We start from the raw sequence: 27,760 nt of genomic DNA on the forward strand, positions 1-27,760 counted from the left end.
CCCCTCTGGACGGAGCGCATTTATACCCCAGGATTTTTTTTTATTTTTTCAGTAATTAGCGGTGCTTATGCTTTCGTGTTTCTTGAACCTTAAGTGGTTTCGCATCGAACTCGTTGAGTGGATGTAAGCCAGTTTAAGGTTCCAAACTCGGTTACATGCTGCTATTCCGACATGCCGCTATTTAGACAGTGACCTGTAATTGTCGGAATAGCGGCATTCAAGTTATTTTTCAAGCGTCCCACTATTTCGACATTGTTTTTTGCCATTGTCGGAGACTTGTCGGAATATGCGGCATGTCTAAAGAGAGACATGTCGGAATAGCGGGATGTCGGAATAGCAGGCGGACCCCGAAATATTGCATACATGTTAATTTACGCATTATTTATTAGGATTTACGGGAGATTTCCTGATAGTAGTGATCACACACGGCAACAGAGCAACCATCTTGATGTAAATAAACGATCTTTGGCAGATCATGTTTTCCCATTGGATTTTAGCCCGTCATGTGACAGCACACGGGTCCCTATTGGACAGGCTTGACTGCTCTGCTTCTGGGTAAGCTAACGTTACAAACACACCGGTGGGGTCGGTGTAAAGGCTGAAATAGACGAGAAACAGAGCGACTATACACCCGGCATCGCCGACAATGAAATAATCCTAGGTTAACCGGTTAATAATTCGTAACTGATTAGCAGATTGTCTACTCGGGTACCCGAGTATCCGAGTAACCGTGCACATCCCTACTTTACATTGCATCCCATTGGATTTTAGAACTGGGTTCTTAGCGGGGGGGTTTTAATTTGAAAGTAGCGACCGTTCGTAGCTTGCCGCTACACAACAAGCTGACAGCAGCTACTAGCTGTTTGGTTGTGTCCGCCATCTGTCAGCTACAGAGACCGAGGATACGCTAGCATCTCCCGGATCTCAGCGGCTTTCCAGTTGCTCATCTTGACGTCCGCGGATGAAGTGATGGACTGATTGCTGTGATCAGCTGTTTCCTGGTTTTAAAACTCTCCGGCTGTGGGCCAGACACACATCCCATGTATGGAGGTGTTCCTCCGCTATGTCAATGTGATGACGTCATCAAACGACGTGTCGACTCGACTTCGACTTTATTGACGGATAAGTCGACTTGAAAAAATCTGAAGTCACTAATGCCCTAGTACGTACAGACAAACTCCTACAAACCCCAAACTTGGCAGATCCATCACCAGTCACGAACATTGATATCTGATATGGGTCTGGGCCTTTTAAGTGCAAAGATGGCACCACAGCCACACACAAGGATTGAAAAGGGCGCTTAAGCTTGAAGCCCCGCCTCCTACATGAATGAAATTCGGTATGCATATGTATCATGGCCAGACGCACAAAACAAGAATCAACACCCATACCCTCAGTCGAACAGGAAGTCCGCCATTTTGATTCGAAGTTGAGATTTCGCAGCCGTTTTGACCCATTTCCCGCCTCGTACTTTAACAAACTCGTCCTACAGATTTAACACCACAGACTTCACATTCACTCAGGATCATCTTCAGACCTTGAAGATGAAAAGTTATCAAAAGCTTTCGCCTCCATTGTACCTGGTGGGCGTGGCAGTGCGGTCAATTTCGATCCTTTGCCATAAAGCAGGAAGTCCCTATAACTTCAACATACAATTTTCCATCTACACCAAATTGCTCACACATGTAGAGGGGTTCACCCTGAATACGTCTATGCATCAATACTGTCTCATATCTATAGCGCCCCCTAACGCCGGGTCAGGTGAACAACAACTTTCTCCGATCTTCATGAAATTTGCAGGAATCATAGATCTCATCGATTTAGACAGGAATTACTTTTCTAGAATTTCTTGCCCCAACAAGAAGTTGGCCATCTTGGATTGCGTGCGGTCATTTTCATTTTTACACCATACAATTTCACATCTACGCCAAATTCGTCACACATGTAGAGGGTTTCATCCTGAATATGACTATGCATCAATACTGCGTCATATCCATAGTGCCACCCACTGGACACAGGAACTCACTTAAATGTCACTGTTGTGTTTTCAGTGACACGGATTCCATTTAGTGAGGAACTTTTCCACAGGCAATGGGCGAGCACACATCTAGTCGTGCGCCCTCCGACGGCGCGACGGCCCGACGTACGTGGGTCGAGGGCCCGTTCCACACTGCTTGCAGTTTTAATTTAATTTATTTTTCTATTTAAACCAGATGCGACCGACAAGCCAAAGGACCTAGCCGAAGCAATTTGCCATCTCTGCAAATGTATGGTACCGGCAAAGGACTCAAACGCTCCCAATTTGAATGAGCATTTGGAAATACACTTTTCACTCATACATTACAGCCCAAACTTTAAGACTACACTTTTTAATATGTCAAAATAAATCTCCTTGAGGTCTTTTTGAGCCATAAGCTATTTTGCCTAGACAGCTTAAATATAAACTTGTAGGTTTATGCAACAGTTTGGTTTAGTCACCGTTGTTTATACACAGAGATTCAGTGTATAATTTTGTAGGCTAAAGTGTTTTTTCTCTCACCAGACAAGCGCTAAGGAGCACAGGGATGAAGCGGATTTGTGCCTGAAAAATATGGATACGAAATTCTGCAAGTTGCATTTTTCTAGCAGTTTTTGAACTCACATATGGGTTAAATTTATTCCCAACTCTTCAGCGCAAGTGGCAGAGCCTCACCGCTCATCAACATGCTCAGGCAACTGCACATAGAGCCTCGCTCCCCTGAGGGTCTGCCAGCATTTCTTTGCGCTGGCCAGTTCTGTTCCTCCTCGACTCCTTTCCAATCACAGAAAACCAAAGATTTTACCCATTCCACAGATTTTGCCCATTCCTATTTTTGGCGCTTCCATGTTAACGATTTACTGAGTGATTTTCAAGGAGGCGCACCATTAATTTAGCAAAATAAAATGTCAAAAATAGACGGCTCCAACAAACCAACCAGCGATGGGTTGAGCCTATGGCCGACAGACGATATATTCATCCAGTTGCCCAACCCTCATCTCCACCTCTGTTGCTTCCATTCATTTTTAAAAAAATTTATTTTGGCCTTTTTATGGCTTTATTTCAGTAGGACAGCTAAGAGATGACAGGAAATGGGATGAGAGAGAGGGTGGACGGCCAGCAGCAAAGGGCCACAGGTCGTACTCACACCCTGGGCTGCTGCAGCGAGGACCAAGTCGCTGTACATGGGACGTGCGCTCTACCAACTGAGCTACAGGGGCGCTCCTTTTCTTTGTCTTATCCGTCTCTTCTGAGCCCACTGACTTAATGAAAGTGAAAAAACATGTTTCTGGGGTTCAACTTTAATGTACAAATTGTACACATTCAGTATATTCTTAATGCCCTTAAATGTGTAATTTATAAGATATGGTCAGAATTTGAAGGTTGCTCCAAAACTATAGGTGGCAACATATCACCAAGTTAACCGACAACTGCTGCTCTTTTCTAGCTATCCTTGGCTGTTAGTTATATTGCAAGCTCATGGCTCAGTTAGCCACAGAGCCAGTTGCGCCAGTGTGCCTGGCCCAGGGAGCTTGGATCACCAGACTATGACTGAGATTAGAAGACACAGCAGGTGGGCACAGGAGAGGCATGAAGTAGCAGAGGTGAGAGAGAGAGTTGGACATCAGCAGCAGGTGAAAATGGCGTGTAGAGCTGGGATATTTTTATCAGAAATACTTTATATATAATATAATATATATAATATATCTTACTTGCTGAACTGAGGATTTATTTTAAACCAACAAGAGGTTATTGTGGAAAGACAACATTTTTATTTCTTGTCATGTTTGAATTAATTGTGTTTGCAGCTATTCTTAGTTCAGATAGTTGTATTTTTCTGTTTTGTAAGGGAAATATGTGTAAAATAGCTCATGTTAGTTCATTATTCGAATGATTTAACTTAAATTCTGGCCATATCTTACAAACTACTCCTTGAATGTTTATTGAGAAACTGTAACTGAAAAACAAGAAAACACTCCTTCCAAGTCAGAATTTTACAAATTGTACTCTTGTCCTCAGTCATGAAAATAAGAGGAATTAGTCATGCATTGCGTGAATGAGTGGGTTTACGCTGACCTCCATGGCTTCTTGTGACAGCTGGGTGGTGTTGGTTAGAGGCACTAGCTGCACTAGGCCAGTGATGAGCTCTGCTGTGCTGCTCTGCATCTCTGGAGCTTGCTTCACTGGGTTCTAACAAACAACATACAAACAGACACAAACGATTAGGAGCAATTTCAAAAACGCATTTGTCATCTCAGTCATAAATACAGGTGAATTGAATGACAATGAGGTGAAAAAAGTAGAACCAAAATGTTTGTTAGTATGTATGGGTGGATAAAAACCTGCATGCAAGAAAAGTTCTGTGAAGAAATGTTTCTGGGTATATCTGCGTATAATTGTATGAGTCGTTTTGAAATGAATTTGGTGGCAGACTCACATGCAACATGAGTTTGGGGTCAGCGTGGATGAGTTTGACCAGAGCAAGAAGGAGGCACTTGTAACTTCGAGTGTCAAGTTCTGTGACTTTCTCTTTGAATTTAAGGCTGGTGGTCATCTTCCCTTTGAATGTCAAACTCTGTGGGAGGGCAACAGACAACAAAGAAGATTCACATTAGATTCAGGCACATACCTTTCAAACTACATTGTAGCATCCAAAGAATATGTTCACTGGGACAGGATGAATTCCAGCTGTTAATTATACAGTCTGAATGAATTCAGTGAAATGAACTTCTGAGTAGAATTTAATTATGTTAACATTTGTACTAATTTAATTTAGGAGCAAACATGATGTAACAGAAAAATATCATAGATGTCTGAAAGCACAAACAGGGATGCAGGAAAGTAAATTCCAAACCACAGAGATTAGTAGCTACAAAATTACTGGGAGCTGAACAGACTTATAAAAACATCTTTCTCTCAGGTGTCCTGCACAGACATGAGTTGATGATGCATCATCATCAGCACATTCAAAATAAGCACACCTCTTCCTCACTTCACGCAAGGAGGGCAGTCTGGTGAGATACCTCACTCATGTTATCAGAGAACTGGGGTTACTTTTTAACCTAAGGTTCTCTTTCAAACATTCGCTCGGTATCTCACTATGGGGATATACTGACTCACTTATTGCCAGACTGCCAATCATTAGGCGACCCACAAAGGAGCCCACCCAAGGAGCGTAGTGACATCCAGTGCATAAAAACTTGCAAAGGTGTGAGGTGAAGCCCAACTGGCCGCCAAACATATGTTTGGCTCCGCAGACCAGCAGGGGCCTGAAGCCCATTGGGAAGTAGGGAAAAAGCTGCTAGGTCAAGGGGAAGACACACTAGACAAGGGTTCCTTGGTACAAAGCCCGGATCAGGCCGTAGCAGCGCACCGAGTGTCCCCTGTGGTAAACTGAAGACAGTCAGGGTGTACAGAAAATGCATGAACATCACTGACCTGCTATGCAGATGCCTGTGCCAGCAAAAGAGCAGTCTAAGGTGAGAGCACTTTTAGATCCACCTGTTCTAAAGGCTCAGGGGGGGGGGGGTGAGACAGTGCATCCAAAACAGTTGACAAATCCCACGATGGAGCAAGCTGGCACACTGCAATGGCAGCCAAGTAAACCTTAACTGTGGAGAAGGCTTTGCCCTTCCCGTCTATCCCCAATGATGCATCCAGGTCTCTCAGGGAAAAGAACATGGGGCATGAGCGTTCTCACTCGAGGCGTACAGATCCACAGTGGGGTGGATGGAGTTTCCATTCCCCATTAAGAGCATTGCCTCTGGAAAGCAAGTCTGCTCCACAGGTCCGTACTCCCGGGATGTGAGTGGCTCTCAGTGACAGGACGTGCGCACTGCTCCACAAAATCAGTCTGTGAGCCAGTGTGTGCAACCAAGGGGACAGAAGTCCACCCTGATGGTTGATGTATGCCATGACAGACGTATTTGTCTGACTGTATGAGTGCATGGTGACCTCTTATGAAGGGAAGAAAGTGCCTCAGTGCTAGGGATACTGCCAGTAGTTCCAGGCAATTTATGTGGGTGAAACAAAGGTGAGGACCCCATTCCCCGTTCACAATCCTGCCCTGTCCATCGTGACCACCTTCCTGGCTAGGACGGGTCTCATTGAAATCCTCTGTGTCAGAAATCCGGGGAACTTCCACTGATGAAGTGCTACCACACAATTCACCAAGACCCTTACGTGAGTGATCCAGGCCGAGGGATGCAACCCAACGTTGAAAGCCCCTCCGGTATAGACGGCCTAAGGGGATGACAACTATAGCTGATGCCATCAGTCCCAGCAGCCGTTGGCATGTTCTGAAGGGTAACAACTTTACCCTGTGGAACTCTCTCTGCTGACAGGTGGGTTCTGAGGGACACCGAGTCAAGGGTCAGAGCAAAAAAAAGAGATTTTCAGATTGTGAGTCAGAATACTCTTTTCCTGAATCACTCTGAACCCGTAGCTCTCCAGGTGTAGCAGGAGCAACTTTGTGTGCTCCACTTTCTGTGAGGAGCATATATTGGTATGTGATATGCGTCCTTCAGGTTGACTGAAGTGAACCAGTCACCACACCACTGGGGTCACAGTGTGGGAGGCCTACACTGGTGAAGTGCTTATGTGGCCCGTCACACTGGAAGGGTGGTTTCACGGTAGTGACGCAGAGGGACTTATTTTCATATTTTTTTTCAACAGTGATTATTTTGTGCATTTTTTGTATGCATTAGCGTACTTGGCAACATGCTTGATTGCACTGGGGACAACTTTATTGATTTTTTGGGATACATGAGAGCATGTGAACAGCTACCGCTGGTGAAGTCTCTCTTCTGCTCCCTCCGTCTTCTTCTCCTCACACCACTTTTGCATGGTTGCAACAGCAGGGCCGAACAGCCCGTTCAGGTCCACGCCCTCATCCAGGATGTCACGCTACTGCTTGTCAGATAGATCTGAAAGGTTGAGCCATCGTGCCCGTTCCTGGTTTATCATGGTGAATAGAGCCCTTGGTGAGCTGGAGGCAGTGGTCAGTGATGACACATATTTATTCCCACAACTCAGTCGCTGGCAACGCAGTTATCTGCTCCTGAAATCAGCCTGATATGCCAGTCAGTCTTGGCGGGCAGGGTGGAGCCAGAGGCAGACATAGTCAGTCTCTGCTTCGGGTGTAGGTCAGAGGCTACCAGGGGCTAAACTGGGGGCATGTGGTAAATGGATTTTTCCTTTGTGTCCACACAGTCAAAGGCTGACAGGGTTAGCAGCAGAAAAGGGATTCTGCCAACAGGACATGATCTCCTCCAAACATTCAGGGAAGATGGGTAGGAGCTGCTGGCTGCCCATTTTGCTTTTGGCAGCCTCTTTCCCTCAAAGCGGGACACTGAGGTTTCAGCCTGCACCTTCAGCCATGGTATATCTAGCTTTTCAGCTGCCCTTCTGCGTACCTCATGCAAATCCATGCCTCCGCTAAGCGAGGGAAGGGCCCTGTCAGCCTCTCCCCCCGCAGCCAGTGCCGTTGGCTGAGCTACCTAGACTGATGGAAAGGCAGAATCATCATCGTCCTCCCCTTCGGAGAGGAGAATGTCAGACGAAGCATCTGAGTCATCAGACTCCTTGTCATTGTCCAACAGTGAGCCGGAATTTTCAGCTGGCAGACAAACATCGATTCCATCTGGCAGGGGATTGTCACCCCAGCTCACACCTGGCATGGCGGAGACTTCACCCTCCGTTCAAGGCGCCACTGTTGTCAGCAGAAGGTCCTGGGTACCAAGGCTTGTGGTGTTACTGTTCGGCAAAACGCTAACAGGTGAGCTACAGTTAGCTGTACTGTTACACGACAAGGAAAAATTAGCGCCCGGTGATCGAGTGGTTAGCTCAATGAGTGAAAAGCGAGAAGAGGTTTTTGAATGAGCTGACGATGATGCATCACCCTCTCTTATAGGGAGAGGACGTGCCTCTTGATGCAGTTGTCACGACTGTCAGCCACTGTGGCTGGCGTAATGAAATTGGGCTTCTGAGGACTACGCAGAGGAGCGTACCCCATAGTGAGATACCGAGAAGAACTCAGAGTATTTTTTAAAATGGACATCCTGGGGCACAGTTTCACCTGAAGCTTACGTCTGCAGCCATAAATAATAACTGTTACAGCAAGCCCAGCTAATCAGCCAAGATCTGAGGAGGCGCTGTCAACTTTACCATCCAACTCAGAGGTGTGTGCAGCAGAGTCAATAAATGCCTCATCTTAAAGCTGCTATTTGAAAACAATATTATTATAGATTACATCAAACATGTAAGGCACTGCAGATGGATGAATGTTTTGTTTTTGTAATGTTTATGTATTGAAAAGATGCAGCTTTTATTTTGTAGACTACTGTAGTGTGATTATCGGAACGATTCTCTGAATAAAAGGGGAATTTAAATGATGAAGAGTAGCCATGTGCAGTAATACAGATCATTGAGGATGCCATACACTGAGATGTATCGCGGTGCATCGAGAATCGTTTTGCATTTTAATCGTTGACAGCTGAATCGTAATCGAATCGAATTGTGAGGCCATGTTGATTAAAGTAAATTTACAAGTCAGTTTTGTAATTCTAGAATACTTTTTTGGATCAATGCTATGCATTTGTAGATTTAGAGCTTAAACTGATTTTAAGTAAATTATCTTAGTGACTAAGATTTGTTCAATGTAGTATAGCAATGTAACATGTTGCTGTCCTCTCACCGGTGTCATGCGTAGTGGAGCGTGGGTGCCGACTCCTTGGATCACCCGGTTTAGGGTGTCTGAGAACATAAAGCGTAGCTCTCCAGAGTAGCAGTACACTGCATCGATTTTAGGCCACCAGTCCAGATGGGACTGAAAGTAGACAACACAGGAAGAGGTATAACAAGTGAAGGGAAGCATAAAGCTATTCTGTCGTCACTTGTGTGAAGTTCTGCAGACTTACGTTGGTGATTATTCTGTGCAATGAGTTGACCAGGACGAAGTGAAAGGTGGAGGGGGAGGAGGAAGCCAAACAGACCTTCAGAACAAAGAAGAAGCACTCATGAGAATCAGCCAGAGCTATACGTATTATGCTCCAAGTAGGGAAATCATTACAAAAAACAAATGAATATCACTTTTTTTCCCCAGACCACCTTAAAGTGCTGGTTGTTGTGAGGATTGATGCGGAAACAGGAGACAAAGCAGTCCATCATGAGCTCCACGTCAGCGTTCTGGCTGCCTGTCCCCCTCCAGAAGGGTTTGGCTGGGTTGAAGAGCAGAGCCTGGTGGGACAGGGAGGGTCACTCTATAGCACATTTCTGGTGAGATATATTCAAGTAATAACTGATGGTCATCTATATACACACTTTAAAGCATTAATCCAACCAACAAAACGATCATAGTTGTCGGATTTTCAACTTTTTTCAGTTTCAAATGATTTAATCTATTAACTTCTGTGACCAAATGCCAGACCTTGAGATCCATGACGATGGACTGCACCAGGAGGAAAATGGTTGAGTGATCCTCCCAGTTGATGTAGGTAGAAGCTTTACACAGTTTTACACAGGCGATGGCAGCACTCTCCATCAGCTGCTTGCTGCCTCCTTGGCCAGCTAAAGCTTTCCGCAAACTGTCCAAAAACAGTTTCTGGTGACACAACAGGACAAGAAAGGGGGTGTGAGTACTGGAGTCAGTCTCTGCTTGGTGTGTTTGTGTGTGTGTGTGTGTGTGTGTTCTTTTGCGACACCTTGTTGGCCTTGCTGTCTTCCACCGTGTCTTTAGAGATGGTATGTGTGATCTCTGGACAAAGGATGAGGAGGATGATCTGCAGTGGCCACACAGCTGCCTTCCTTTTAGCGCTCTCTGCAAAGCTGTCTACCAGGTCAAACAACTTCTCTGCAGCTTCTGAACGAACACACATATACAGAAGCATGCACGCATGCGCGCGCACACACACGCACACACACACACACACACACACACACACACACACACACACACACACACACACACACACACACACACACACACACACACACACACACACACACACACACACACCAACTTCAGGGCTGTGGAGCATCCAAAAAAACATTACCATAATCATGCTAAACATTTGCAAACACTGGTGACCCAATTTTTGTTAAAAAAATCCATGACATTGCATTGTATTCTGGACAGGCACACAGACACCCACATTCGCTTCCTGAGTTGGTCCTATCAGTCACAACGCTTTCCCTGAATTCTCTCTATCACGTGACCTTTTTCCAGAAGAAAACAAACATCAGCCTAGACTACCAGCAGTAAATTCAACATAGATAATGAATAACATGCGCTGCTGACCTTGCTGTCTTCACTAGCAGCAGATGGCAGCTCAATTCTGCATTTTATAATGACATTACTGCCAAGACAATTCCTGTGTTCAGCTACATTATCAGCCCTATATGGAGTGCCAGCTTTGGGTGAGGCCAGGAAGAACCAGTGCCTGGCTGGGATAACAGTTATGGAGGAATGATACCGGGTTACATACAAACTGTGACTACTGCTATCATTACTCTCCTAATTACATTTTAAAGCACAAACATGACCACACTTACACAGAATCCTCTACATATTGTTTGAATGCAGCATAATTCATCCTGTCCACTGCTCTGGCTTATATTGGTATCTTGGTTTATCTCAGCATTATCTTTAAATGTGTAACTTTGGTGAATATTTTAACCTTATTTGCAGTCATCTCAAAAACAGCTTGGCCTACAGTCAATTTTTTTTCATCATCTTAAGTTTTCAAATCATCTGCATCTGGTCGTCTGCTCCAAAAATGTCATTTTTTGATGAAAATGATTATTGTCGCTTGTGGCTATATTTACATTCTTATCTGTAGAGTCTTGTATTGTTTGGAAAAAGTTGAAAAAAATCAAATCATGGGTAGAATGTGAGATTTGACAAATGAATCAATCTTTGCTCAAAGAAACCAGTCAAATTAAAGTTGGAATGAATGGTTTGGATCAACTCATACCTGCCATATCTGCCTGTGGTCGCTGGTAGAGCATGGTAAACTCATCTGGGTAGTTCTCCACCCAGTTCCAAAATGCCTGTAGAGAGAGAGCAGTATAAGGGAGTGTAAGAGTATATGTCACATGTAATGAGAAACTGTTCACAGCTGATCTATCCACTTAAGAACAGGCCAACTGACAGTACCCAAGCATTTCTCTGCTAACAAATGTTAACCAATGCTCACTTATTGACATTTCAGCTGTTCAGCAGTAAAGTGCCTATAATCATTGAAGTTATTTTCACTGTACACTACTAGACTTGAGTCAAAGCCATTCAAATAGTTTAAGACAGAAACAAGGCAATAGAGGTACCTTTTCTAAACTGTTGATAACTGCGAGCTGGGCAGGCTTCTTGAGAGCTCTAAACTTCAGCACAGTTTCTGGAAGAAAACAAACAGGATTACAGAAAACACAACAGAATTGGTCACAGATCAGAAACCTCTATTTAACTATTTCTGGCTTTCACACATAACAGATCAGAAATTCTTTGTATTAAGAACTCTTGAAGTAGCACTGACCCGGTTCTTGACCCAGCCCAGTCAACAATGCCTAGGTAAAGATACCCTAGAACAGCTCTCAGAGAATAAGACAGTAAATTTTGAAATGTGTGACAACTTATAATACATAACTGAAACCACCATGGAGTGTGTTTGTTTTAGGAAATTCAGAGCCTCATAATGTACCAGTGCCAGAAATACATTTGATACTGCCTAAAATGCTGGAGCGCGTAATTAATTTATGCAGTGACCCAATACAACATTATCTATTTATTAGAAGCGGGATCCTGCTGCTTCCAAGCAGTGTCTCATATACCTTTATGGAATTGACAGATTTGCTACTGCATAAGTAGCCAATATCCATAATGGCAAGAGACTTGTGTAACTTCAAGAATTCTCCGGATCAGGATTTCTGTGGCCAATAACCAATCACCAATTGTTGGAAGGAGCACCAGTCGGTATTGATCACTGATCAAAATGTTGTTTCTTTACTCTATTATCATCTATCATTTTAGCTAGTATTGGAAAAATAAAATGACCCTTAAATGTTGAAGAGATAATTATATTTCGCTTGATTGAAAGAAACAGGTTTAAAACAAATGAAAAGTTATCTGTAAACTGAAAAAAGGGCATAAGACAGAATTTGGGAGGAAAATTTTGTGTCTCGATTTCAGATGTCTCAGTGCTTGTACTGAGGTCTTTGTGCCCTGAAGATAACCAAACATCTCTTAGCCAACATACCGCAGGACTCTGCCACTCACAGGCTGCTAACAAGCTCTCCTCCAGTTGTTTTCAATATGAATTAGCAGTACCTATTGGTTTAATCCACCCAGCATATGCCACATATTCTGACAGCAAGCCATTTGTTACCAAGGGGACAGATGGAGCCAGCCAGTGATACACTCTATGAGCCAATACGCAAACTTCAGGTAAGGAAATCAGCAGGTGAAAATGGTATCGAAACATCTGTAAATGTAAACCTGTAAAAACTTTACAAGCTTACCTTGTAGCAGCCTCTTCAGCTTGGAGCAGTCCACGTTGATGTACTGCATCAGCTCTATGTCATGAACATCCACATTGTCCTCCGAGCATACGGTCAGCTCCTGTAGCCTGAGGAGATAGACAAAAGCACAGACAATCTGCTGCTTAAATGCACTCAAACACATCCAAAAAGTACAACATGAAATCTTTAACCTCAAAGTGAAATTTTTTTACTGAGCACACCTGGGCAATATGACAACAGATAACGTGCAACTGTAGAAATGTGTCCGGTCCACCTGTAGAGATTTGGCAATACTGTTGTGTTGAGCTATTCCTTGAGCTGCATTCACACAACGGCACTGACACCATATGCACATGTACCCTGGCTGTATGTTTGAATCAAATGTCTGAATTAGTTTAACTACACACTGGACTGGCAAACTCTGATTGAGCCCATGTGTGAGTAGAGCCAGTGGGCATGTTGATGATACAACAACAATGATACAGAATGTAGCTCCTTCATACTCTACTGTTTGATAAACTTGATAAACGCAAAAACAGTGTCAAATGGGAGTATTACTGGTTGGTGAGCATGTGTGTGACACGGACAACTTGAGAAATCTGCTTTAGACTCAAATTATCTGGGCCAAGCTTTGTAGAAAATGAGGGTTGGATTATAACCCGAACTCCGGCAGACATCAGATTTTTGGCCATATAGCCCACTCCTTGCACACAACTTCTTATGTTCAGCATGAACATGTACTTGTACATGAAAAGATGAAATTATATTAAAATGATATTTTCTGATACGCAAATGAATATGCACATGTAAATTACCAAAAGTCATGTGAAATGTGTTCAGTTGTTAAACACTGCATAAGAACCAATGTACAAAACAAAAATATCATGTTTCAGAATCTGGTATTAGTTAATACCAGAATTTTTTCTTAAAACAAATAATTGCTAATTAAAATTCTGTCAACTATTCAATTAATTGACTAATTATTTCAGCTCTACTAGCCAATAAAATGAGCTACCATTGATCACAGAGTCAGCACTTAAGAGACAGCTGAGAGACAACTCTGGAGTATTGCTCAGAAATACCTGGTGGAGATGCGACTGAAGACGGCGTTGAAGTTGTTGCAGCTCAAAGAGAAGAGGACAGCTGAGGCTGAGGCCCGGAGCTCAGCAGCGTGCTGGTGGCCCTCACGGTACGTATGGATAAAATGGCAGATCTCTGGCAGCAGCTGTTTGACCAGCATGGTTTCATCCAGACGCAAGCAGTCCTTGGATTGCTGAGAAGGGAGGACAGAGAGGTGGGAAGGCTGTCAGAAAAAGGGCCTTAATCTGTTTCACTGATTTGTTCCTCCATGTTAAAAATAAGGAGAGGCTGTGGGCACCCCAAGGAACAAGTCAAAATATGAGCGCATATTTGTTACTGAATGACCCATTACTAACTGTAATGGAAACAGACGTGGGTGATGAAAACAGAGGGCGAGAATGTAGAGCAGTGCAACTTGTTTCTATTGGCTGCTCTGATGCTCTCAGCTCCAGTGATGAATGTCAGTGAAGTTGAACTACTTTCACACAAGATGCTGGTATAACCTCCTCTACTGCTGTACAGTATGACTCACTTGTCAGCTCACACATCTGTCAGCAGCCAATTAGGAGAGAGAATTTTACAACTGAACTTAGATCCAGGATACCCACTTTTTAAAAACTTGATGATAATGATTATGATAAAAAAAAAAACATTAAAATGTGAGTCTCACAGATAAAACATGAAACTCATGTAGCTTTTATAGTAGGTTAGTGTGGGTTGGCTTTTCTTCCGCACTACATTACCAGTTAAGCCTGGTGAAACCAAAGCAATGATGATTTGAACACAGCCATCTTTTTTTCTCTGCTGAGCTGCCCTGCCATGGTCGTCACAGCCATTTTATGTTTTTAATATTATTAGTTTAGACCCCCCCACATCCCTATGTTGAAAATGCATCAGACCATCACATCCATTCCACTTGCTTATTGAGAGAATGTCCAACTCAATGAAATACCACATCACATTTTCACTGCTACCTTGAACTCAGGCAGATTGACACATCCAAGTGAGAATTTTTCCGTTTAAAAAACATCTACAGTGCCTATAAAAAAGAATTCAACACCGTGTATGTTTTGACCTTTTATTGCTTTTATAAATGGAATCATGGTCAATGTAATTTAGCTTTTTTGACAAAAAATTCTTTCATGTCAAAGTGAAAATAGATTTCTACAAAGTAATTTCAATTCATTAAAAATATATATTGTAAAATATGTGATTGCATAAGTATTCACCCCCTTTAAAGTGACTGCCCTAATTCAACAGAGGACCAGCCAATTGGTGCTAGTAGTCTCACAATTAGTGAAATGGAGATCACCTGAGTGCAGTGAAAGTGTCTCAAGTGACTGTAGTATAAAGACACCTGTGTCTGGAAGGTCCAGTCACTGGTTAATCAATATTCTTGGCTACAATTACACCATGAAGACAAAAGAACACTCCAAGTAACTCTGTGAAAAGGTTATTGAAAAGTATAAGTCAAGGGGATGGATACAAAACATTACCTAGTCACTGAACATCTCCTGGATCAGTTAAAGCCATCATTAAGAAATGGAAGAAATATGGCACATGTGTTAATCTGCCTAGAGCAGGCCATCCTCACAAACTGAGTGTCCGTGCAAGGAGACTAGTGAGGGAGGCCACCAAGACACTTATGACTAATCTGAAGACGTTAAAAGCTTCAGAAGCTGGATACAACAACAGTTGCCCCAGTTCTTCACCAGTCAAAGCTTTATGGGAGAAGGGCAAAGAGAAAGCCACTGTTTAAGAAAACTCATTAAATGTTCTATTAAAGGAATAGTTCACTCTAGAATGAAATTCAGTCATTATCGACTCACCCTCATGCTGATGAGAAGTCCGGTGTAGTTTTTTATTCCTCAAAGTGAATCTGGAGACCCGCGGGGGTACCCTCCTGCAGCAAAAATCCATATAACGGGCGTCAATTGTGCCCGAGACAAAAAGGTCCATAAAACTACACAAAAACTTTGTAATATTCCTCCATACTGCTCGTCCGCTGCAATCCAAGTGTCCTGAAGTGGCGACATCCAGAGTTTACTCGAAACGACGTCATTTAGTAAATTTTTATGGCCTAAACAGTCACTATACAATATTTGCCTGGAGGCACGCTCCCACGTGCACGCGAGTCTCCCTCACAGCCGTTTGCACTACAGAAGCCGCGCCAGACAAGATCAACAGAACTCGCGATAGATACACACTGGTATTTACATCCTGCTGTGAGCGACCGAGCGACACACAAACATAAGAGGGATCTGCCTGCACTAGTGATTTGAAACTTTGAAACTCACAGCTGGATGCCTCAGCTGCCTCCAGGCAAATATAGTACAGTGACTGTTTAGGCTATAAAAATGTACTAGATGACGTCGTTTCGAGTAAACTGTGGATGTCGCCACTTCAGGACACTTGGATTGCAGCAGACAAGCAGTATGGAGAAATATTATAAAGTTTTTGTGAAGTTTTATGGACCTTTTCGTCTGGGCACAATTGACGCCCGTTATATGGATTTTTGCTGCAGGACGGTACCCCGCGGGTCTCCAGCTGCATTTTGAGGAATAAGAAACTACACCAGACTTCTCATCAGCATGAGGGTGAGTCGATAATGACTGAATTTCGTTCTAGAGTGAACTATTCCTTTAAGGTAGAAGTAAATAAAAATGTCGGACACATCTTTCAGCCCAATCGCCAGGATAAAATTTGAGCAGCTATATTTTCTGCGCATGTCATAGGCTACGTATTTTATTGGCATTTCCACAAAACGTGTCATATCCAGTGACATTACATTTTTATTAAGTGACTTTCATGTCGGGAGGTGGAAGGGAAGATGTTCTCTGTTGTTACAGATCACTCCTCTTTGATATGTAGCTTTGAAGCCTAGAAACCAGCACTCGACTCACTCGTTGGGCACTCAAACGGCAAAAGTTCACCATCACAGTGGAACATTGAAGAGGAAAGTACAATACTGTACCTGATGCATTGTCAAGAGTGTCTGTTGATCTTTCCAACTGCTTTCTGCCCACCTGTGCCACCATGTAACCTTTGAAAAGAGAAGTTCACAAGGACTTGCACGTTTCAGATGAAGAAATCTGGAAAGCCCAGCAGAATGACCCGGAAATATAAAAGCTATATCAAACCATCCTGGAGTCTGGAGAACAGTGCGTCAACCCTGTTACGCAATTCACAATTCTGGAGGCAAAGGTTTACAGGATTGTGCAACATCCAACTAAGACCATGTACCAAGTCTATATACCACTTCCTCCATTGTGAGAGCACCTGGGAAATTAGAAAACCTTAAAATGGCTCCAGATCCTGGCCTGCTGGCCGAACATGAGTTTGGATGTGAAGAATGTGCAGTCCTGTCAAATCTTCCAAATGCACAAATTACCCCCTGGCAAACTACAACAAACTGTTGTCACGAGGCCATGGGAAATGTTAGGATTGGACATTATGGGTCCTTTTCCAGGAAGCTCAAGAGTCCATCTTCTAATCTTTGTTGATTTCTACTCCCAGTGGAAGAGTTATTTCCTTTAAGACAGGCCCACAGCAGAAACAGTTGCACAGACTCTAAACAAGGAGATTCTAACTTGTTGGGGGGTACCCAACTACATTCTTTTGGATCAAGGAACCCAGTTCATCTCATCAGTGTTCTGGAGAGACTTGTAAACAGTGGAACAAGCAATGGAAAAACAATGCTATACCATCCAAAAAAACAACTTCACCGAACAAGTTAACAGAGGTCTCAAGGCCATAATTGCCTCCTATGTCAGAGAAAAGCACAAAACCTGGGACAAATACCTGCCTGAGTTTTCTTTCGCCTTGAACACCACTGTGCATGAGTCCATTGGAGTGACCCTGGCAGAACTCAACATGAACCAGGCACTTCAAGACCCTTTAGACACAGAACTGAGCCCCAAGTTTTGCATTCCGGACAAACTGTCTTATCAGAAAATGAACCAATTTTACTACTGAGTTTTTGAATTTGAGGTATTGTGTCACCTCACAGTTGCCATAGGCCAGGAGTTGGCAATTAGCAGACCATTGTAGTCACCACCATTTCTCACTGATGCTCTGAGCTCCAACTGTCTCACCCAGCTGAGAAAACGGTCTCCTGTCACCTTGGAAGGGAGTCCAAACAACTCTCACATCTCTGCCCTGCGAGCATCCAAAATACAGTACATCCCCATGCCCAGTTTAAAAGTGTCTTTATCTCCACACATGTCAATAACTTAGTTGTGTTCAGCCTCTGACAGCTTTTATTTGATTTGATTTATTTTTGCTTTTGTTTTATATGTTTGAAATAAAATATTTCAAAAATCAAAACATAGAGGAAGCCAAGCTCAGAAAATGCAAATAACAATGGCACATTCAGAGAAACACACTATGCATTAACTGAGCATGCAGTAACATTGATGCATTAAACAGCAACAAACTATTCACAATGACACATTTCACGAAGGCCAACAACTCTGGAGAACACACACTACGTTTTTGAGCTCTCTGGTGGGGGCCTTTTAAATCACAATGTTATAGTAGAAGGCGTAGCAGTCGTGACCATCAGCCATCTGCTTTATAATTTTATTAATTTTATGACATTGTGTTATAAACTCTTACACATCCATGGTCACCACTCTGTAGTCTCACTCAATGTCCCACCTGCAGCACTATATGATCGGTTACAAATCATGAAGAATAGCCTATCAACACTATAGGCTACTGTCCCTGACAGTCAAAGAGAGACCGGAGCTGCTAACCCCTAACCCTTGCAATAAATATCCCAAACTTATGATCTATCAATACAATGACAAGATTGCCCACTTTCCCAGTTGTACCACTGAAAATGCTCAAGAAACAGCAAACAGGATAATTATTACTTTGATAAAGTTAAGGTGGCAGTAAAACAGTATTTCACACTGTGATGGTTACATTTTGCAAATAATCTGTAGATCATATGCATGTCAAACTGTGGGTGGTGATCCATACAGATCAAGGATAAACCAAGTTCCACTGCAACATATAAATATAAAGACAGGGACGAGGTGCCTGTGTGCTCATTTTAGATATGGTACCCTACCACTGCCAATTGAAGTAGGCAGATATAAAAGGTATTCCTGAAGGGCAGCGTATATGTGTTTTGTGTGATCTTGATGTTGCTGAGGATGCATTTCATTTTCTGTTCATTTGAGAAATTACTTGTTTGAAAAATATCAGGTGAAGAACCCTGATTTATTTTGGTTGTCTGAACATGATATGTTGAGTTGCCTCTTTAAGGAGGAGAGCTGTCTTGGCCAGATTTATAGAAAATAGATGGCTAATAAGACAGAGAAAATTGTTTCAACATAGGAAGGAATGCTAATGACAAAAATCTGTACAGGAAGCTGAGAGCTGTTCCCATCCGATACTCACGCAAAATGCCTGAGAATGTAACCGGAGGTTCAAAGAGGAACCTCCCATAGATGAGGAGAGTGTGATGTGTGATGGAGGATAAGTACATTAACAGTGGTTTATGTCTTGGTGAGCACAAACACAGCAGCTGAGATTCTGAGTAATTTCTCAGTTTTATTTCATTGCAATGCACAAGGATGGGGGGGTAACAGCCTACTCTCAACACAAAGGCTTGAGACAAGATCAGATCATTTACACATTTTTGAAAGATTCTTTTAAAAATGTTTTGTTTTCTACAGATCAAGAAAGCAGCGTCAGGAGGGGAAGACTCACCCCAGCCAAGCACTTCTCCAGGGTGTCCAGAATGATGAGCTGGGAGAGGTAGAGGTTCTTCTCAGAAGCTTCTCCAAATATCCGCTGTGGAGACAGTCACATTCAAACAGCATCCACAGCATTAGGAACCCTCAGGGTTTAGTGTTTTTGTACCTAACAAATCAATGTCACATTACTGATTGGGATCAGTAGCCACATTCACTTCACTTTCAAGTCAGTTGTTTCTAAATATGAACTTAGACTGATTGGGGCAATTGGTTTTAGGCTTAGTATTTATGTATTGTTTGTGTTTATGTTCAACACTCTCGAACTGAGTGTTACCGCTATTGCTGGAGTCTAAAGCTGGGTATACACTGTATGATTTGAGGCTGTTTCTGACCAAATTTTTGAGCCGTATAACTCATCTTAGAGTCAGACTGAAATTCATCTTCATCAGGTGTCATTTGTCATGCAGTACACAGGGGGTAGCAAGGACTGATCAACTGTGGGCGTTTGGAAGAATGTCAGAGATTTTTCCTTTTCCACTTTCCTCAAGCTCTCACATAATTGAAGTAGAGCCAAGAGTCGATTCCTCATGGTCAGAAGTGTTTTTTTCTCACTGCACCTGTGCAAAGTAGCATAAAGAGTGGCTGAAAGTGCCATGGCGACACAATGTGTCATGTGGATGTAAAGCATCGAGTCAATGCTGGTCAAGCTGTGGTAACACCAGATGAGCTTCTTGGATGTTTTTGTCTCCTGCTGCTCCGATGATTATGACCAATTTAAACAGAGAAACGTGGGCAGGAAATAGACAATGACATTTTAGGATTTATTTTTTTTCTTTTGTGATTTAGTTAGGTGCTGCTGACTATGGTGTGTGTGTGTGGGTGTGTGTGTGTGCGAGCGAGTGAGCAAGAGAGCGAGCAGAGAGAGAGAGAGAGAACACACAATGTGTGTGTGAGCACATAAATCGTGAGATTTGGCTTTACATCATGATCTACTCATACAGTATGACATGGAATTAAACAACAACATTTCTAAAATTGTGCAGTGTATAAAATTATCCAGCTTAAGAATAGCAGCCTATATAGATGGCAAAGGTGATGTAATGAATGGTTGAGTCAATCAGCTTCTGTGTCTTGATGTGGGTACCACGTCTTTCAGGTGACTCTCCAGGAATTCCTCAAATGATCTAAATCTGAATTTTTTGTTTCGAAAAGCATCAATATTGCCAAACAGTACTTTTGTTCTGGAGAATCTATGGCTTATATCAACTTCATCAGATTTAACATTTTCATACAGGCAGCTTTGGCCAGGCAGCAAGAGCAGGCCATCCATTAATCAAACGATCTGTTGTTCGATCCCTGGCGCCTGCAGTCTACATGTGGAAGTGTTCTTATGACCCAAAATTGTTCTGTTTTCTCATCTGTTTGCGATTGTGCATTTAAATTGTTCCTAATGAGTGGGCAGCACCTTGCATCTGATGCAGAACTCATATTGAAATAAACTGTATTTCACAGATCATGAGTGACATTTTAATGAACGCTGTAAAACTGTAAACAAAATAACAGAAATTCCTATTTCGTGAGTCAGGTGTGTAGGAGAGGGAAGAGAAGAGCAAACTGCTGCACACTGTCTAACTTGTAAAAATTAATTTATTGGCAACTTTCTAAGTGCTATATTATAGGCAACTGGACGTTTCTTGAAGACGTTTCACCTCTCATTCAAGTGGCTTCTTCAGTTCTGACTAACTGGAGGGGAGTTCCAGGCTTTTAAACTCCAGGCTTTTAAACTACATATAAGTAGTGTCATAGGCCACCTCCTCTGTTCAATGAGGTCGTTCCAGTTTGACATTGATGGATTCCTTTACTCCTCTTTCAAACCATCTGTCTTCTCTGGCCAAGATGTTTACATTGTTGTCCTCAAAGGACATTGTTGTGCTCACTTAGAATTACCATGACCTGGATAACTTAGAAACTTCACCAACATGTTTGCATATTGTCACCTTCTTAAAATAATGGCGTATGTCGTATTTTCAAAAAACTGAACCAAATATGTAGTACATGCACATCGTCACCCTCTTAAAATAATGGCCTAAGTCATATTTTCAAGTTTTCCGAAAAACAGAAAAATCTGAACCAAATATAGAGTATATGATATTTATTAATCCTTTCACACAAAAAGGTTATGACAAAAGATGACTATTTACATAGTCCCTTGGGGTAAAGATATATCTTGAAAACCTAAAGCTAAAATTGCCCAAGTCACTCTGTCTTGCGACTTGGGCAAAATAAAATGGCCTTTGACATAGGCCACTATACTACAGGGGTAGGATCACAAGATCTGCTCAACTGAGGATGTAGGTGACTTTAACAGAGGTGGCCAGCATCATGAAGAGCTGGCCATTACTTTAGGAAGGCGACGATATTTGTGTTGCCTGCCCTGTTTAAAGCCACTATATGCAGGCTATTCTCATCACATTGGCATCACATTGGCATCATATGCATGAATTCTAATTGATGTGAAAATGATTTCTTTGTGAAAACCTTACAGCCACTCAAAATACAGATATTGAATCATTTATATATTGACACTGTTGAATGATTTTAACAGTTTGTTTGTCTGCAATCTGTAGTCACAAACTCAATGAAAAAGTTAATTATTGCCAATCACTAGGTTTGGCATGATTTAAACTTATCTCTTTCTTTTTTTTAATTTTACAAAAGTACTTCTGTCACTTTGTGTCGAAGAAGTAGTTTGTAGTGCGACACCATGAACGCCTTCAAGCCAGCAGTCTACATGTATAGCATTAAGGAGCAATTACCACAACAACCAATAACTCTTTCAACAGTGACAAAACTACAGAATCTGTCCATTGCCTGCTCCTCATAGAGAGAAGAAAGGAGAAAGGAGCCCACTCACCATGTTATTGACATTTTTGAGGATGGTGGTGAGGCCACTGATGACGAGGGAGAACTTGTACTTGGAGATGTTGATCAGACATTCCTTGTTGTGCTCTGTGCTGACTTTGGTGTGAGTGTTCTGGTGTCCAACTTTGATGGGAAGCTGAAAAAAAAAAACAAGATAGGATGAGGAGGAGGATGAGGATGAGGAGGATGATGATGATTAATGTAATACCATGAGCTGAACAGTGAATTGGCTGCATCATCATTATTATTACAGACTTTTACACTGTGTTTGTGAAAACTCTTTGCTTTGTTTATATTACGCTGCAATCATCACATAGTGCAGCATCCAAATAAAATCTTACTAAACATGTCCTCAAAATATTTGATATGCTCGAAGTGTTTTGAGTTGGCGGCTTAGCCTTAAATGAGACAAATGATAAAAAACTCACTTTTTCAGTGCTTGTGCACATACATTTGAGTATCTGGATTTCCTTCCACCCGACAAACCGTTTAATAAGGCATTAGTCAGTTTTTTGTGGGCTGCTTCAGTCAGAAAACAAGGGCTTCAAGAAGCCATTCCCTTGGAGGGAGTATGTACGAAACAGAAATAGTAGTTACGTGAAATTAACTCCAGCTCTGAGAACGTATGTAGCCCTCTAACTATAGGCCCAGCTGACCTTGATTGTATTGCTGAGTTTCAAAGGAAGACGAGCAATGCTTGCACTGGGGTATTATAGGGCATGGCTGCTACTGGGTTTGAGCAGTATCCAATTTTTGATATCGTTAAATCTTCCCCAAATTTTCTGCTGTATACTTTATTACCACCAGTTGATAACAAGTCATGTTGTCAGGCTTTGAGGGAGAAGCCAAATGCTACAATACTGTTTTTCTGCAATGCTGCAGTGCACTTCAACTATAATTTTCCATCTTATGTCACATTAACATTTTTTACATGTGTTTATTTTAAGGTCTAATTTTATGTGAAGCACTTATTACATTTAATTTATTTGTTGTAAAGTATTTTTGAGCTGCATTTCTTGTATGATAAGTTCAAAACAAAGATTATTTTTATGATTATGCCACTCAAATAATAATTTAACAATAAATGACAAAAATGGCAGTAACAAAAAATGGGCATAAAACTGTATCTTACAGAAAGCTATATTCGGCTATTCTTCAAGCTTATTCTAGGTTTTTCACCAGAATACCAAGCAAAGCTTTTTCAGGGTTAAGCAGGAGATGTAACAGACTTAAAACTTGGGCTGCAGTACTGAACACCAGTTTCGAAGGTATGCTTGTGACAAATGCATAGAAACTTTCGGGCAACCCTTGACATCTTATACCATTTTTATACCCCTCCCAATACCGATTGCGATACCTGGGCCAAGGGTATCGGCCGATACCGAGTACTGATCTGATACCAGTGTGTGTTAAAAAAAAAAAAAAGATGATTTTTGTATTCTTTTAACAGCTGCATTTACTACTTACCCTGTATGGATGTGATATGATTGCGATCACTGTTGTATGGCCTAGCTCAGGTAAATCCTTGCAGAGAATGATTGCCACACAATATTCTTTTATCATCTATTTTGACAGTCAGTCATAACCAAAGATGGACAAATAAAGAAATCTAGGAATAAATAACAATTCCTTTAAAAACTGTTAATGTGAAGCCACTTTTTCAATAGAACAGTTTATCACAGTAGTGCAACAGCAACGTATAAATCTAGGAATAAATAATTCCCTTAAAACATACTCAAGGAACTTGTTTGCATGCAGCACCACACCGTGTGCAGACTCAGCAATTGGCGGTCCAAATGTCAGTAGTAAAGCTTATTGCCTGCAAGTCCTTCAGCCTACATGAAATGTGTTCCCTCACTGTCTCAAAGTTTGGGGAGAGCAGTTTTATTGTGCTCTTTCGCATGATGCATCTTCATATGCTTTATAAGTTTGCTGGCGTTGATATTGGCAATACTCGTGCCAACCCTCAAAATAACAGCCTTGCATACTGAACATGTCGCCATTTTACTGAAGGGGTTATCCAGAGTAAAATATTGCCAAATATCTGACAAGTTGTTAGCTCCATCTGACTCATGTGAAATCAACGTCTTTGCCGCTACTCTAAAAACAGTAGTTGCCAAAGGCAGCACAGCGCAACTTCCTGTGTTGGCTTTTAGGGCATCGAAGAAGAACTGATTTTCGGTTTGTAAAGGTAAGTAGCGCTAACGGAGCTAACTGGGAAATAGCAGGGTCCTGTTTCTAAATTACGTGCTTCAGAAGCTTCAGAACTTTCATCAAACTGTAGCCTCAATATTGAAGAAACTTTTGTACATTTAAACCTATTAAAAATTATGAAGTACATCACTCAGTTTTTTTTCAAAAACTGTAAAACTTCTTAAACCTATCTCCTCTCTCCTCCTTTGATTTATCAAAAATTGAGCCTCAAAAACTGAATTTTTCACAGCATTTTAAATTTGTCTTTCATGTGAACAATTGGAGTCAATGCAATAATGACATACCTAAACATCAGTTATTCACTTATGGAGCAAATCAATCATTTTTAAAATGACCAACATCTCCATGCTGCAATATGTGTATTTTCAGATTTTTGTCTTGATAACTGAATTTTTCACAGTGGTTTCAAATCTGCCTGCACAACAGTGAATGGCTTACTCAATTTATGAAGCCACTGTTGTATTGCCACTTGCCAATTAGCTCAGAGCGATAGATGACGTTGACTCTGTCTTTGGTTCTAGAAGTTGTGGGTTCAAGTGTTCCAAAATGAACTTTGTTGTCAACTGTCTTGTCTTCCTATTCTCCCGTTTGTTGCTCTAAATTGCCTAAATTTGCAAAAAAAAATAGCCCGGACCCGACCCATCGCTGCGCAGCAGCTATAATTTCTTTTTGATTTTTGTGCGTATTATGGAGCCGTTTTGGTCCATGTTTGTAAGTCTTTATTTCCCCTGGAGTTTCCACTAATCTCGCTCTCACAAATTGTTTGTGTATCTTTTTTACATAACATTGGTCATTGCTAATGACATACACAGTAATTAATCTAGCATACTTTCATTAAATGAATAAATTCAAGCTAAAAATGTAAGAGTCTATAATTAGGCTATACTGAGCCTGATCTATTTATACCATAGATTTTCTAATGAAGTTAATACCTTTTAAAAAAATGTCACCTGGGGTAAAACTCCCCCTGCCACTTTTTGCAGTTGTATAGCTCACGGCATTTTACTTTAGATCACTAAATCAAAGTGATGTTGCAGGACCAAAAATTGGGAAATTGTTTGACTTATTAATTTTGCAACAGGGGGTCTTACAGGGTTATAATCACTTTTCCAGAGTAATTTGCCCAACACTGTGGCTGCTGATGAAATGGTAACAGGAGATAGCCTAGCTCAGTAGAAGTTCAGGCCCACAGCCTTCCAATAACCTCCCCCGCCAGCTGCATTTTGGCTCTCTGATTTGTGTGACAATGGGAGACCAAATGTCCACTCAGTGCAAACAAAAGGTTGAGCAATTATAATGCTAATTCAGCTTGCTTACTAGTTACTTTCAACTTGTAGTACCAGCACACCACACATCACACATCCTAACACACATAAAATCCTGTTTAGTAGATAAACACATGAGTATCAGCAACATCCCTAACGGATAATGCTAATTCCCTGGCCTAAGTCATAAGGCATGCACTGAATACCTGCACAGCTGCAAACATCTTCCAAAATTCTTTTCATCACCTGAAATTATTCCTCTTTAAATGGAGATTCACAATGATTACTGTACATTGTGATCAAACAGGCTATATGACAGGAGGTATTACTAGCATTCATTTCCGAATAAAACAGTGGCTTGCGCATAGGCCTGTTATAATTTCATGGCTCAAATCAAATGATGATTATGTATGTAATTGTGGTTTTATGAATTTTGACTGACCACCAGAGGTGCTTTAAGTTCCGCCTCTGGCGGTCCGTGGAAATTCAGATAACATCAGAATGACTGTGGGTGATGAGAATTTTGTGAGAGAAGCGCCATCTCCTGGTCACACCCTGTATTTCAATGAATGGGAGGAGTTACAGTAAAACATTGACACTCCCATGAGAAAGAGGGGGGCCACTCCAGCGGCTGGGATTTGAAGGGGATTTGGAGGGAAGTTGGCTGGAAGACGTAGGCCATTCGGCTGGCTTTCAGCCTGAAGGGGAACTTTTAAACCGCTACTACTGTACATGCTGAATTTCCAATCTTCTGAAAACATGTGTGGGAATGACATTAGCTGAGGCTCCAGTGTCTAACTTAAAGCTAACTGCAGTTTTGTTTGGACCAACTTGCACATCTGCAAAAACTTGCTCTGTATCATTAGCGTCTTTTCCTTGTGTCACTGCATCAATAAACAAATCCTCATTGTCTGTGTTTTCTTTTGGCTTATCTTCACTTACTATGTGCACTCCTTTCCCTTGTTTAGAATGACACACCTTTGCAAAATGATTCAACTTGTTGCATATCTTGCACTGTTTTCCTTTTGCTGGGCAGCTGTCTTTTACACCATGAGCCTTGTTTCCGCAGTAGCCACATGCCTTGGGGCGCTCTCCATCTCCCTCTGTCCTGAAGACGTTACCTCTGCTTGTCTTGTCCTGGCGCGTTTTCCAGGGTGCACTCTTTGAAGACTGCCGAACGATTGCATGAACGGTCTGCTCGTGTGGCCCACTATTGCCACCAGCTATCGTTTTGAGCTGTGCTTGTGTTAGTTCGTGAGACCTTGCGATGTCTATTGCTTTATCCAACGTTAGATCGGACCCGACGTTCAGTAGCTTCTCTCTCACTCTAGGTGAATAAATCCCAAAAACTATACGGTCTCTTATCATCTATTCACTGTTAGCATTGTTACAGCCTTTGACAAGCAGTCTCAAATCGGTCACAAACTGTTCAAAGGGCTCGTTGACTGCTTGTATTTTTTCGTGGAATTTGTAGCGAGCAAATATGACATTTGTCTTCGGCATAGCATATGCTTCAAAGCGGTCGTAGTACGATTTTCGTACCTTTGCCTCCTCTTCCGTGAATGTGTTGTAAATATCCCGGCCTTTATCTCTGACCCAAAGGAGTAGATAGCTGCATTTTTCGTCTTCCCCTTTTTTCTTGAACGGGCCAGAAAATATTAAATCCACGTGACGTTTAAACTTGGGCCATGCTTCGGGGCAGGTTGCCAGCTTCCCAGTCCATATGGGGCGACCTAACTTCAGCGATGTCCATTTGTCCTCTGAGAATCATTTTTTTACTCTGACATCATGTCTTGTTTTGTATGATGTGTACATTGATGCTCAGCACGACAACGTGCTATAACTGTAACGTTTATTTAACTCATTAGCAACATACAGGTGACTGTCGTTTTAGAAGGCGAACTTCCACTGAGGTTGCACTGACATGCCTGAACCAATCACCATCAAGCATTCATAACCATCCCCCAAAAATACCTTCTTACTTTATTGTGGCTCTAACAATATTATCAAACAGTCTTACAAACATATTCTATGTGAGGTGGTGG

General features: G+C 41.9%; 1 protein-coding gene across 6 annotated transcripts in view; it reads right to left on the bottom strand.

The window, feature by feature from the left end:
- The window catches only part of nf1a (neurofibromin 1a), a 224,814-nt gene that overhangs the window by 139,027 nt on the left and 58,027 nt on the right, over window positions 1-27,760 (bottom strand). For 3 of the 6 annotated variants that reach the window (XM_084350863.1, XM_084350864.1, XM_084350862.1), the window contains exons 2-15: window positions 22,229-22,372; window positions 19,328-19,411; window positions 16,581-16,649; window positions 13,609-13,799; window positions 12,527-12,633; window positions 11,339-11,406; window positions 10,990-11,065; window positions 9,718-9,875; window positions 9,444-9,617; window positions 9,125-9,253; window positions 8,935-9,009; window positions 8,712-8,843; window positions 4,455-4,592; window positions 4,094-4,207 (exon numbers count right to left, since the gene is read on the bottom strand). In XM_084350863.1, the coding sequence (XP_084206989.1) occupies window positions 4,094-4,207; window positions 4,455-4,592; window positions 8,712-8,843; window positions 8,935-9,009; window positions 9,125-9,253; window positions 9,444-9,617; window positions 9,718-9,875; window positions 10,990-11,065; window positions 11,339-11,406; window positions 12,527-12,633; window positions 13,609-13,799; window positions 16,581-16,649; window positions 19,328-19,411; window positions 22,229-22,372 (1,659 nt within the window). The remainder of the gene's footprint in view (window positions 1-4,093; window positions 4,208-4,454; window positions 4,593-8,711; window positions 8,844-8,934; window positions 9,010-9,124; window positions 9,254-9,443; window positions 9,618-9,717; window positions 9,876-10,989; window positions 11,066-11,338; window positions 11,407-12,526; window positions 12,634-13,608; window positions 13,800-16,580; window positions 16,650-19,327; window positions 19,412-22,228; window positions 22,373-27,760) is intronic. The other 3 variants (XM_084350867.1, XM_084350866.1, XM_084350865.1) reach the window with 1 other exon arrangement.

Source organism: Pagrus pagrus (genome assembly GCF_965226575.1).
Source record: "Pagrus pagrus genome assembly, chromosome: 4".
Lineage (NCBI taxonomy): Eukaryota > Metazoa > Chordata > Actinopteri > Spariformes > Sparidae > Pagrus > Pagrus pagrus.